Genomic DNA, 14,271 nt, shown 5'->3' with positions numbered 1-14,271 from the left:
CTGTCAAACCGTTCAACCCATGCCAGCATGGAAAACGGACGTTAAATGATGATGATGTGTGTGTATATTATATGTATATATATAAATGTATATTTATGTAATACATACATGCATGCATGCATACATACATACATACATACATACATACATACATGCATGCATACATACATACATACATACATACATACATATTAATGTTGTTAATGCAGTTATTGCGCTAAACTAAATACACATAACTCGTTTAATATTGTTAACACAGAAATATTACATTTCTAAACCTCATCCCTATTAAAAAAAATGTTTTTCCTTTTCCATTCCAGTCAAACAATTATTCCTGGAGATAAAGACATGTAATAAATTACTGTAAACACTACTGGAAAATTTGTTGAAATCGCTTCACAGCGGACTATTTTTTTCATCTCCAAACTGCTTGGCGTAAGAACACTTGAGTAGTGCTTCGCCTATTAACCTTCGCCGATTAACATGGCGAACATGTTTGCGTACAGGTGGTCTTGGCTGCCTCTTAGCCTGTTATTTTATTTGGATTTATCCCTTTTTCTTACTGCCCAGGCGAGACGATTCGGTTCAAATTCTAAGACCATTCATCTGCCAGAAACAGGGTCAGATTTATACAATGTTGATGATAGAACTCGTATATTGAAAGTGGACCCGAATTTCGACAAGAATCGAGCGATGTCTATGCTCTCACCAGACGAGACATTTAATAACGATAATGTTGGTGATAATAAAATACGAAAGAAGCGTGAAGCGTCGTCGCCTTTTCTTACTAACATGACTACAGAGGTAAGAATTTTTCACAGTTTCTCTTTATTGCTTCCTGTCGTTTGGCCGGTTAAAGCAACCAATTCCTTACCTCATGTTTGTATTCTTCAGCACCCTGACGTCAGGCTCATTATCTATGTCTTGTGTATCTATGTTTACTATAACTTGATACTGTCGATTTTTAGTCTTACTATTTTATCTAGTTTTATTGCCTCTTTTTTTGCCTTTATATTTACTCTACCAGTGAGAAATAATTGTCATAAATCTTATTCCCGCTGCCGCTTCTTTTTGTTGTCATTTTTGTGATTATGATTGTTGTAGTCAAGGCGTTCACCCAGATTATCGAAGACGACTGCCCAACAATGTAAATATTGTTTTCCTTCCCACTATTATTGCTCAACACACGCAGAACGGTTTTAATCCATATGTAAATAATCCGTCCTTAGTTCCTCCTTGCTCAACTAAAATTATTATTTTTTTATCAGTTAATTAAACGAGTAAGAAAAAATTTGCTATGTATGGTAAATTTTTATTTATCTGGAAAACCAACTCGCTACTTTGTATATCACTAAATATTTTCTTTCGATTTTTGATGTGTACATGAACACACATACGCACACATATCGAGAATAATGTATTCATCTGTGTTGTCTTGATTACGATTGTCTAATACCTGATATTTTTGTGTGTTCTGTAAGTCTTACGTTGATAATAATATTACTTACATACTTACTAGTGATTAGTTTATGTTCTAAATTTTTTGAGTAATTTTATTCATTATATTAAGGTGTTCTGCACGGCGTGCACCGCTTTCTTGTTTTATATTTTACCGACTGGTTATGTAAGTAGATGCATCTTTGGTCCATTGAGGTGGACCCTGAAATTCCGAGGAAAGGCAAAACAAAAATTTAGTAGAATCATATGTAATACCAATTTGAATTTTAATTGGTACTGTTTAATTATAATTACAAATTGTTTCATCCCAGTTTGACTGGTTTGATGGAACGTGGCGAAAGTGCTAGAAGAATCTAAATTATTTACCTATAAAACTTCTCTGTTGTCAAGACAAAAGCATGTCAGACAACTATGACGGTTCCGCTGAAGGATGCTGATATACATAAAAGGCAAGGATGAAGACATTTCTTATAATAGGAGAGGTATACGTATTGATATATTCGTGTCGCAAAATGAAATTTGTGACTGGAGTAATAACCATAGACTGTAAACTACCAAAGATCCAGAAATTAGGCATGAAAGCCCTGTACAGTTACATAAAGAAAGGAAGATAAAAATCATATTTAAATGCGTATTTCATTCAAACAAATAAAAACATCCCCCTCCTTCTGTCTCGTTGAGAAGGTTTATTGTATATATCGTAAACAATCTAAAAATAACTACAATTCAGTGGAATTCCCAATTTTTTTCACACTTTCTTTACCCGCTGTTTGTGACGCCGATTCAAAATTGTTTCGTTCACCAAACCTCCTTTCCGAACACGTCAAAAATAAGAAAATGAATGTCAAGTGGTAAGTCGAGCAGGACAAGTGGTCAGAATAAATTCGTGACAGTTCGTGGTGAGAGCATCACATCATTGCTCTCTATAGCAATTTGAATGAATTCCATTGACAGGAAAGGAAAAAAACAAAAACAAAAACAAAAAAAACGTACCGAAATGAGAGAGATAGCTACGTTTGTACGAATTGTGGTTGGCTCCACTACGCGACCAAATATCCTTCAGATCATATTCTATTGTTTTGAGGGAAGAAAAGAAGGTAAAAAACAAACAAACAAACAAACAAAAAAACAATATAGTCTTAGATATACCATGTCTCATAATAAATAGATTTAAAAGGGATGATATTGCTCGGACGACTTTGACCACAGTTCAGGTGATTCAAGGCTGACTTATGATTTAAAAAAAAACCCATCAAATCTCTTATAGCGGTCTTTGAATGTAGTTCTTTCACTTTAATCTATCAAGAACGAGTATCCAGGAAATAACGACCCGAATGAACATCGAAAAGATTCAAAGCTCGATATATTCTGTCCGTCTGTCTATTTTGGGCAAGTGTCTTGCGCGACAATCCCCAGGCCAACTAAGTGGATTTGGTTGGCAGAAACTGTGCAGAAGCCCAGTGTATGTATGTCTTTGTATTTGTCCCTCACTGCTTGAAAACTGACATTGATTTTTGTATGTCTGTAATCTAGTGGTTCAACAAAAAGAGAGCTATGGAAATAAGTATCAAATTTCAAAATAAGCACTAGAATCGATTTGATTGACAAAACCTTTCAAGGCAGTGCCTCAGCATGACTACAGTTCAATGACTGAAGCTGGTACCATTTCAGCTCTAAGTAAACCCATGATCAGACACATTCCAACTATGACCACCTCATCTTTGTGTATATCAGAGACTACATTGTCCAATGTTTCCTCCCTTTTTATAAAATTTTATTTAAGCCTCCAGTGTTTTTGTTATCACTCTGAAATGTCTCAGATGACTCAATTTTCTCTGCCAATTCCACACTTTCATCTACCAGGATGTCATCAATATACAAACCAGTTTCCTGCTCCACCCTGGCCTCTTTTCCTCGAATTGCTCTTAGTAATTTAAGTACACACAAGAATTACATCAGCTTTTCATTTCTTAATGTGACAAATTTCTTTGGCTTTCTGTGACTTGATCATTTAGCATAGTTTCACTGCATCTGTTGAAAATCACTCACTGACAATATTTTATGAATCTCAGTCAGATGGGAAATTTCTTTCTCTGTGTGTGTGTTTTTTTTATAAAAAATTTTGGACCTGTACTGCTGTTTGAACTTTTGACACAAGGGCCCAAAGCAGTCATTTCTGAATGATTTTTGACTTTGTAGTGCACTGAAGATTAAAAAAAAAAAATTGGCATACTTTGTATGTAATGTTAAAAAAAAAAAAAAAGCTAAAGTCATCATCATCATCATCATCATCATCATCATCGTTTAACGTCTGCTTTCCATGCTAGCATGGGTTGGACGATTTGACTGAGGGCTGGTGAAACCAGATGGCTACACCAGGCTCCAATCTGATTTGGCAGAGTTTCTACAGCTGGATGCCCTTCCTAACGCCAACCACTCAGAGAGTGTAGTGGGTGCTTTTACGTGTCACCCGCACGAAGGCCAGTCAGGCGGTACTGGCAACGGCCATGCTCAAAATGGTGTATTTCATGTGCCACCCGCACAAGAGCCAGTCCAGGGACACTGGCAACGATCTCGCTCGAAAATAGAAAAGTATTGCTTACTTTATATTATTAATCATATTTACATATAAATAGAATTGTAGATAACATTTTCAAAACACTCAAGCATTAGTATGGATTTTCTAAATCTTTAAATTACATTTTTTTTAAATCCACAACATACCTGAATATCCTTTGTGGTGGATTGAGAACCACTGATCAATAGTCTTGTTTAGTTTGAATTTTGTTTCCTCTCTGTCTCTATCATATATTTATTCATTCAATTCAATATCATTATTACTTCTCCTGTTCTGCAAATACTTATAAATTTTTTTTTCCTCCTAAGGGTTATTTTGAAACATTTGGAGGTGTTTTTTTGTTCACTATTCATATATATAAAACTTGTCTCACAAACTATGTTTGAAATATCAAGGCAATCTAATGTTTGCCAGGCAGGTCATAGTGTCATTGAAATTAAACTAATATTGAAACAGATACGAAATAGAGTTGGTTTTTGTGATTGTACAAGCATGTTTCTTTTGATATTTTAACCCTTTAGCATTCAGATTCTTTCAAATGTAATGCTTTTTCATTCACATTGTATTTAATTAATCACACATTATCTCATAGTTTTGAAATTTTGATGATGTGATTGTATATTTTTACAATAGCATTGAAAGGTAGGTGTGATAAGCTGCATCTGGCTAGCTAGAACATAAAACAGGTAGCCTATTTGAGCCGGATATGTCTGGTTTAAGTACTAACAGGTTAAACCATTAAAATTACTACTGTATTGTAAGCTAACCTTACTCTCCACACAGTAGGGGTAAGGATAGCTCCTTAGAAGTTCCATTGTTAGCTCATAAACACTTTAGTTTAACTAAGTGGAGACAAAGTTCTTTTGTAAGTCCATTGCAGAATGTGGAAGATACTTTTGTGAATAAACGAGTGTAGCTTAATCAGGAGATAAATAGATTAGTCACTAGAATTAATAATGGTAGTAATAATGGTTTGATTAGTATAAATTAGATTTGAAATAAATGTATTAGATATTTATGGCTGCTGTGCCACAAGATGAAGTAGAGATAATGGTTTGATTGGCCTTGACTGAAAGGTCCATGTCTACTTTATCTCACAGGACACAAACATGCACTCATTTTATTTCTAACCAAGAGTTTAACTAAAGTAAATAGATGAGTAATATGTCTTACAGTCTTGTAACATTGCATTTTAACCCATTATCTAAACAACATGGCTATCAAGTCTCTTGCCAGTGTAACACATTTGATATTAATATTACATAAAAATAGGTTGCATTTTTTTCTTCAAGAAAATTTGGCTTATATTTCATCCTGTCAGAATCTCGAAAATATACTTTGGGGCTTTATACTTCTGAATTCAAATTCTACTGGTTTGAGCTTTTGCTTTTCTTCTCTCCAGGGTTGATAAAATAGCTACTAGGAGTTTATAGTTAGAACAATTGATTATATTGCTCATCTCCTGTAAAAATGGCCTTTGTGTGTAGTCAAAAGTAACTGAGAGCAAAAATGGCCTAATCAATAGGATATAAGGCAACCGGCCAAGAGATTGGTAGACTGTAGTTGTATTGTAAAATTGTTTGGTTTTATATCTTTGCTTGAAAAATTTCAATACTAAGTATTTCTTAGATGGAACTGAAATTCCTCAAGTTTCTAACCCTTCTGTCTTGGGAATTCTTGTAAGTGACAATTGAGCTAAAGTTGCTTCTGAAGATTTTCATGCAATGTACTTGATCCTTAAAACTTTTCAGTCATGAGGCTAAAACCTTTTGTTTGAAAATGTTTAAAACTTATACCTGTCCTCAGGTTGAGTTTGTCTCGAAAGTCTGATGTTTGGTGAGTGTAAGAGCAATCTTTGGAGTGTAGTGTTTGCAGGTATGCAAGGTAGATTTTGAAGCGGAGAAAAGGATGCATTTTTGAGAAGATATGTCAAGTGCATACCATGTGGAGTTTGCTGCAAAGGCTTTCTCCATGGGTTTACTTTTCACAGAATCATCATTGATGTGAGGTGGAGAGAAAGGGAGTTCTGTAAAATTTAACTGTCCCCTTTCCAAAATGTTAAAAAAAAATTGTTTCTATATTTATGCATAAGAAATTGTATCAGGCTTTACAAGTTAAAACACCAAGGCTGTCTTAAGACGTGGGCACACTAGGCAGTTACCCAGAGGCTCCTTGGGTCTAGGGACCCAGTCCAAACCTATGTATATAGTGGCTTGCTGTCAATAAATAATAAATACTACAGAACCCACTGCACTGATTTTCCCAGGAGCCTTCAATGCAGCTATGGTGACTCTGGATAACACCATACATTTCTAATGTCATATCTAATTCCTCTGTTATGGTTACTAGCTTTCATCTTGAAAATTCTTCTTCTTCTCCTCCTCCTCCTCCTCCTCATCATCATCATCATCATAAGATGTGTCAAGCTAAGTAAAATCACTGTCTCCCACACATACAGGCATAAACACACCCATGCCAGTGGCACGTAAAAAGCACCCAGCGCACTCTATTAAGTAGTTGGCACCAGGAAGGGCATCCAACTGTAGAAGCTATGCCACAACAGACAATTGGAGTCTGGACAGCTCCCAGCTGGCCAGCTCCATGTCAATGTCCAACCCATGCCAGCATAGAAAGTGGATGTTAAACGATGATGATGATTATTAATGCAACCTAGCAGAATCATTATTATGCCTGACAAAATGATTAACAACATTTTTTTCTAGCTTTACATTCTAAGTCCACTGAGGTTGACTTTGCCTTTCATCCTTTCAGGGTCAATAAAATATGTACCTGTTGAGCACAAGGAAGCAGGGATCTAATGTAATCAGTTTGGCCTTTTCTCCAAAGTTTCAGGCCTTGTACCTATAGTAGAAAAAAAAAAGAAAATATTAATGCTTTTTTACATTCTAAATCCTGCCAAGTTCAACTTTATATTTCATTTTTATGGGTTTGATAAAATCAAAATACTAGTTATGTTAATATAATTTTCTTCTCTCTCAAAAGTTGTGACCTTGTGCCATGTTAGAAATTGTTATTAATATTAGTATTAATGGCATTTCTCCTACTTAGATCTGGGTGACTTTACCTGTCTGTCATTTCTTAAAGATTCTTTGTAAGCCAATTTTATCTTCTAGCAGCCTAATTATTTATGTCACTTAATCAACGCAGCATTTAGCTTTTAATCTAAAGCAAGCAAACATATCTTGATCAGACCTATTGTCAAAGTAGTATACACGTTATGTATGAAACGCTACCACTTTATATATGCTTAATTATGCACATGCTTGTATAAGTATACATTTTTTGGATTGCTGTGCACTTCTGAAACTATTAACTCTTGTATATGGGTTAATAACTCTTCTAATGGGATTAATTAGTCTTAATCACTATTTGTGTTTGTTTATCTGTACTTATAGCTGTATTTGTCTTCATTTTTTTTCTTTAAGAGAAAATAGTCTGTGAAAGTAACTTTTTAAAACTTGTATGGATTTTGTATTTCTGTTTTGTTATATATCATGCTTATTGTGGTTAATTGTTATGTCAGCTTGAAACTGATACAGGAATGTCTTTCTGTAAGTAGCGAGGGAATTCCTTTCAAGTACAGTAGAAAAACTGAAATATATTAATATCATCAAACAACATATTATGCATATTATATGTGTGACTGTCAAAAGTAAAAATTTTATTAACATAAGCCATTTTTGGTGGTCAGTAGCCTCCTCATAGTATAGATTCTTACACTGCTTAGGAAAGAAAAATAAAGTGTAGGAAACTTTAGAATGACTGTATGACAGGTCCACCATTATTCTTTGACATATATCCATACAGTTTTCAACTGTAAAAGAATGGTGTTTCCAAGAAAAGTCATACTGTTCATTAGCCAGATCTTTGCAATGACTTGGGTAGTATTCTAGCAAATTGCGATATCGGATATGGTGATCTGATTTCTAGATATTCCTGCTACACGAGTATCACCACTTCTCAGATGTTAAAGCTCTGCATTCTTTCCTGCTGTTGTAAACTTGCTTCTTTATTACAAGAATTGCGCTGCACAAGCATTAGTAGATTGAACTTAGCTTTTATGTTATGATTACTACTCCTAGGAAGAGTTAGATCACACTCAGGCTTGAAAATATATAATATGCAATTACGTACACACTTATGCAATTACATATACACTTATACAGAGCTGGTGCACCAGCTTGCTGGTTGCTTGTAGTTGTATTTAAATTCAAGTTGACAGTTATCAATCTTGTGTTTATTCAAAGACAAAAACGCAGCCACTAAATAATATTAATAGCTGAAGTACTATTTTTTATTTGTTTGTTTTTATCAAGAATATAGGAATGCAAAACTATTTTTGCTGCTGATATCAACTACTGCTGTTGATAATTCTTGAATATGTCAAATATTCACCAGCTTTTTTTTTATATTAGTTTTAGTAAACCAAATTTTTCATTTCTAGATGAAGCCATTTTACTTCTCATGACACACTTTGCATTCCCCACTCTTAAATCTCAGGTGTCTCTAATGTAGAAACTTAACTTTGTTTCTTACATATTGAGCAATGTTATCTGCTAATGTGTGTGTATGTGTGGTACAGAAATCAAAGTGTCAATCAAATTTCTTATATGTTATACTGACCACTAATAATATACATATAGGGTGTTCAGGCTAAATTTGACAGTTTACATAAAAGGAAAAGAAAACACACTATCTCATCCAAAAAGTCTTTTAAAATAATCAGAAAATATCAACTTGATTATGGCTGAGAGATAAGAAAGTAGCTGCTCTCAGCTTGCACCATGGTCTTGAGATGGCTCTAGAATTTGGTGCATTCATTCCTCACTGTGTCCTTGGAAAGATCTTCAAACACTTACTTGGTCTTGGCTTTGGTGTTGCTGACAGAGCAGTTGGTGTCTTTCTCAACTGTATCTGATACATCCATGGGATTACAATTGAGTGAATTAGGAGGCCAGAAATTGGGGTTGGTTAAGTTTTAGAAATTCTCTGACAACCACTTCTGACTCATTCTGGAGATATGGCAAGAAGCAGAATCTCAAAGGTAGAATATATATGGCCTTCCAGCAGCAACCCTCTCCAGTCAGGGTTTGACCACAATCTCCATCAGCTTCACATAGCCATCTGAATTGAGCCTAAGGCCCTATTCAAAGATGTGGGGCAACATGATGTCACCTTCACTGGAGACATTCAAAGACCATCACAGTTTGGGGGATCTTGGTTTTCATGGTAAATGGGTCATCACATGGATTGTAAGCAAACCACCTGTTGTTCAGGGTATTGTGCAACTGCTTCTGGCAGAAGTTCTTTTCACCTAAGAACCAAATCATCCTCAGCTCAAGAGGATGCCTCAGCTTGTTCAGGAGCTTCTCTGCTTTTGTCACATGGTTCTCCTTGGCCTTGCTTGTCAGAATTTGTCCTTTAAACCTCTTGTACGAATTGTAGTTAAGATCCTTATTCATAGTCTCTGTTGCAGTTGTTGTCCATCAAAGAGCATTGAGCAATAGTCATCATGTTGGCATTTTGATACCTGGCATGAATCATCATGACACAGATAACTCTTCTCCAATATTCAGATGGCTTCCAGTCCTCCATGTCAGCTAACTTTTTCTCAACTACAACTTTTTTCATACTCTGCATGTATGTGCCTAGAAAGCAATGTCTAAATATCAAGAGTTGTTGATCTGGGTTTATGACATTCAACTGAAACTCCAAAAGTTATTGCTACAACTGCAAAGCCTCAGAATTTCTGATGATCTTTCTCAGCAACCCCCTTATACATAACATTGTTAAAACTGCATCCCAAAGACACTCTTTCTGTTCATGGTTAGTTGGTGATTCCATTTAAAGCTTAAGTCATACCTTCACTGGAATACTGCTGTCATATCTGGGACAGTATTACTGCTAAATTATTAAACATCTTTGGCTGCACTCAGTTAAGGGATGTCTGAGTAATTGGTTAAAACTCACTCACCATTACACTACAATTGCTGTCATGCAATGTAGTGTCTCAACTACAACAGCCTCTGCTTCTCTGGACAGGCTAGTTGTATACCACCTCCACACAACAGTGGCCCACCCATTTTGTCCTTCATTCATTCATTCATTTTCTTTCCTTCCTTCGCAGAGCATCATTTATCTGGAATTTCCTTCCCACCCACTATTTCCTTATAGACATCAAGTTATAAGTGTTTAAGTTGAATATCAACTGTATCAGTCTCTCTAATCCCAGATGATCTGTGAAGGTGTCGGGCAATACTCTTTCTCCTGAAGCTGTAAAACAAATAAAACATTAAAAGATATTCAAAGTGCCACAAAATTTTCTTTTCCTTAGCAACCACTGCTTTCTGGAAGTCTCTTACCTTTAATGTAAATGAACATTACATAGAAAACTTTTTGAAAGAAAATAGCTTCAACAGAATGGGCTTTTATAGTATCATCCTATGTCTCTCAGTGTTGCATCACTTTATCTGTGAAGCACAAAATTCTGAAATTTTACCCATCTACTTCATCTCAGATTTTCCTTAGTCTGTATTTAATGTATGTATATATTTCTGCTCAGTGAAACAGGGAATGCTTTAAAAATAATGAAGAGAGATAATACTCCAGGAAAAGATGATGTGACAATCAAAATGTTATGGAGTGGAGGGTAGCAGTTGTGAAAAATCCTCATTGTATGTCACAACTGATAATTGAATGAAGAAAAATGAAGAATGAAGAAAAATATTTCTGTTGTGGAAGGAGTTGAATATTATTTTGCTTTATAAGAAGAATGATAGGAAATATCTGAGAAGCTATTGCTCCATAGGCCTCTTGTCTCACTTCTACAAACTGTTTACAAAGTCATTGTTACCAAACTATCAAAACATCTCAGTGACCAACAGTCGAACAAGCATGCAGAGTTTTAAATGCACTACAGCACAATAGACCACATATTCATTCTAACAGAGCTTTTAGAACGAGTGAAAACTACCCCCATATGTGAACTTTATTGATTATGTAAATGCTTTTGAAAGTGTCAAGGTGAATGCAGTACTGAAATCTCTGGAGATTCCAGGAGTTGAGGCACAATACATCAAACTTCTGAGTGAGGCAAACTTTGGATGTACCACTGACATAGTTCTGCTGCCATGACTGTAAGGAACAGCTACAGACATGGCTGTATGGTTAAGAAACTCGCTTTGAAACCACAGGCTGTTGGGTTCACTCTCACTGAATGGCACCTTGAGCAAGTGTCTTCTGTTATAGCTGTGGGCCAACTAATGCTTTATGAATGAATTTGGTAGATATATATATTCTTTTATTCTTTTACTTGTTTCAGTCATTTGACTGCAGCCATACTGGAGCACTGCCTTTAGTTGAACAAATCGACCCCAGAACTTATTCTTTGTAAGCCTAGTACTTATTCTATCGGTCTCATATGCTGAACCGCTAAGTTATGGGATGTAAACACACCAACATTGGTTGTCAAGCGATGGTGGGGGACAAACACACACATACACAATGGGCTTCTTTCAGTTTCCATCTGCCAAATCTACTTACAAGGCTTTGGTTAGCCTGAGATTATAGTAGAAGACACTTGCCCAAGATGCCACGCGGTGGAACTGAACTTGGAACCATGTAGTTGGGATGTGTGTATATATTCCACCCCATGCTGCCTGACAACTGGTGTTGGTTTGGTTATGTCCCCATGACTTAGGGCTTTGACAAAAGAGACTGATAGAAATAAAATAAGTACCAAACTTAGAAAAGTTAGTACTGGGGTCAATTTGTTTGACCGATTCCTTCTAGACATTGTCCTGGCTAGGTTTCAGTCCAATGACTGATACAAATAAGAGATAAAAGAAGCTTCTAAACGGTCACACTGCTGCCATCTTGAAAAGTAATGCTGTTCCAGATACACTATGTCAGAACAACAAAAAAACGTGAAACAGTCTCTGCTGGAATGCTTCTCATCATAGATTTTCTAAATGAGGACAAACATTGGTAGTGGTGGGACTAAACAGCAGCAGCAACATTGATCAGGGAACTGAAATAAATGAATATTCAAGAATATCTTAAGAAAGTAGAATGCAAAACCATTTTTTTTTATAGAAAAAATTAAATACAAAAGCCACATTGCAAAATTACTCATAAAGATATTTACTTCTAATAGTCTCTGATTGGAAGGTGACAACTCTGGAGTTATTGAGAAGGTTAATTAGGTTGCAGACAAAAGACACATGATGACTGTTTAGTTACAACTTAACTGGGATATTTGGGTCTGATTTCCTCTTGGCTCTTGTTTTTAATTTTCTTACATCATCTGTGTGTCTTCATTTTAATGTATCTGTCTGTATATATGTGCGTTATCATTACCATTTTTAATGTCTATTTTTCCATGCTTGCGTGGACTGGACAGAATTTGTTGAGGCAGATTCTCTTGCAAGTGGATGCCCTTCCTACTGCCAACTCTCACCTGTTTCCAAGCCAGGTGATATTCCCCTTAACCAAATATATTTTCATGGAAGATTGGTCAGTGACATTCATTTACAGTTATCACATGAAGTCAAGACAAGGAGATAGTAACACACACACACACACATGCACACACACAGGTTTTGTCTACCAAATCCACTCACAAAGCTTTGATTGACCCAGGGCTATAGTATAAGACACTTGCCCATGGTGTTATGCAGCAAGATTAAACCAGAGTCCATTTGGTTATATGCATATATAAATAACTGACTAAAGTCTTGAAAGGCAGTGCCTCAGCAAGGCTGCTGTCCAATGGCTGAAATCAAAGAGAGAATAAAGGAACTACATTTGAACGTATGTGTGTATGTTTGCCCATAAATGCATAACTGATTACTAATGACTGTATTTTAATATAATTTCCTTGTGGTATATATCAATGTCAACTGAACACGACACACAGATATTTCTCTTATCTCTCTCTTTAGTTATGCTTTACTTGACACTAACCCTCATAAAACCAACTGATCAATCTACTGAAGAAGTTAAATATTTTCAAATTGCTGTTGCTATTTACAGAAAACTTAGAAGTTTCAGCTCTCTGTTTCTGGCAGGTGATTATACGATAATCACTTTAGAATATACCAACACGATTGTTGTAGCTTCAGTCTTGCATAACCAATAAATGATTATGTAGTTACAATTATAGACATGGTTATAGCTGTGTTACCACCATTGCAATAACATAGCAGGTTATTAAATAAAAGATACACTTAATTGCGTCTACTAACTGATTGGTTGACAGTTATCTCAATATTGACAGGTTATTTGTTTGGGAAGATGACATTTATTTTAATCTTACTCCCATGGAGCTTGAGTTTGATCAGAAAACTGCTGCTACTGCTATCATAATTTCAAATGTAAAGATTGGTACTAAATTATTGCAATTGCTGTTAGGATGTTAATCCCCTAAATATATCATGTGTTACCTAATATTTATTATTAATATTAAGGTGATGGCGAAGACAGCAAGCTAGTAGAATTGTTTTCACACAGGGCAAAATGCTGAGCAGTATTTCATCTGTTTTTATGTTCTGAGTTCAAATTCTGCTAAGGTTGACATTACTTCTCATTCTTTCAGGGTCAATAAAATAAGTACCAGTTGAGCACTGGGGTCATTGTAATTGACTTACGCCCTTCCCCAAAACTGCTTGCCATGTGCCAAAATTTGAAGTCTAGAGAGCTGGCAGAATTGTTAAACATGTTGGACAAAACACTTAGCAGTATTTTTTAGGCTTTATGTTCCAAGTTCAAATACCACTGAGGTCGACTTTGCCTTTCATCCTTTCAGGATCGATAAAATAAGTAATGGGGTTGTTGTAATCAACTGGCCCTCTTCCCAGAAGACTTCAGGCCTTGTGCCTATAGTAGAGAAGAATTATTAATACTAAAGTGATGAGCTAGCAGATTCATTAGCGCATCAGACAAAATGCTTAGCAGCAGTTTTTTTCCACTCTTTATACTCTGAGTTCAATTCCCACCAATGTCTACTTCACCTTCCATCCTTTCAAGGTTGGTGAAATAAAGTACCAGTCAAGTACTAGGGTTGATGTAATTGACTTCCCTCTCCCCTCAAAAGTTTCTGGCCTTGTGTCAAAACTAGAAAGAATTATTTTTATGAAGAGTTCATAGCCTGGTTTAAATTATCAATTGAAACTCTTTGGGAAAGACAAAAGCTTTACTATTTCCTATTCTGCTCA

At 35.7% G+C, this 14,271-nt stretch overlaps 1 protein-coding gene across 2 annotated transcripts in view; it reads left to right on the top strand.

Moving 5' to 3' along the window:
- Positions 1-466: 466 nt before the first annotated feature.
- LOC106867861 (sortilin-related receptor) overlaps positions 467-14,271 on the top strand; it is a 131,455-nt gene continuing 117,650 nt past the window's right edge. For both annotated transcript variants that reach the window (XM_014912905.3, XM_014912904.3), the window contains exon 1: positions 467-804. In XM_014912905.3, the coding sequence (XP_014768391.2) occupies positions 484-804 (321 nt within the window). In that variant the 5' untranslated portion in view covers positions 467-483. The remainder of the gene's footprint in view (positions 805-14,271) is intronic.

This window comes from Octopus bimaculoides, chromosome 5 (genome assembly GCF_046866305.1).
Source record: "Octopus bimaculoides isolate indiv1 chromosome 5, ASM4686630v1, whole genome shotgun sequence".
Lineage (NCBI taxonomy): Eukaryota > Metazoa > Mollusca > Cephalopoda > Octopoda > Octopodidae > Octopus > Octopus bimaculoides.
The sequence above is the reverse complement of the archived record's forward strand: the minus strand, read 5'-3'. Positions and strand labels throughout refer to the sequence as shown.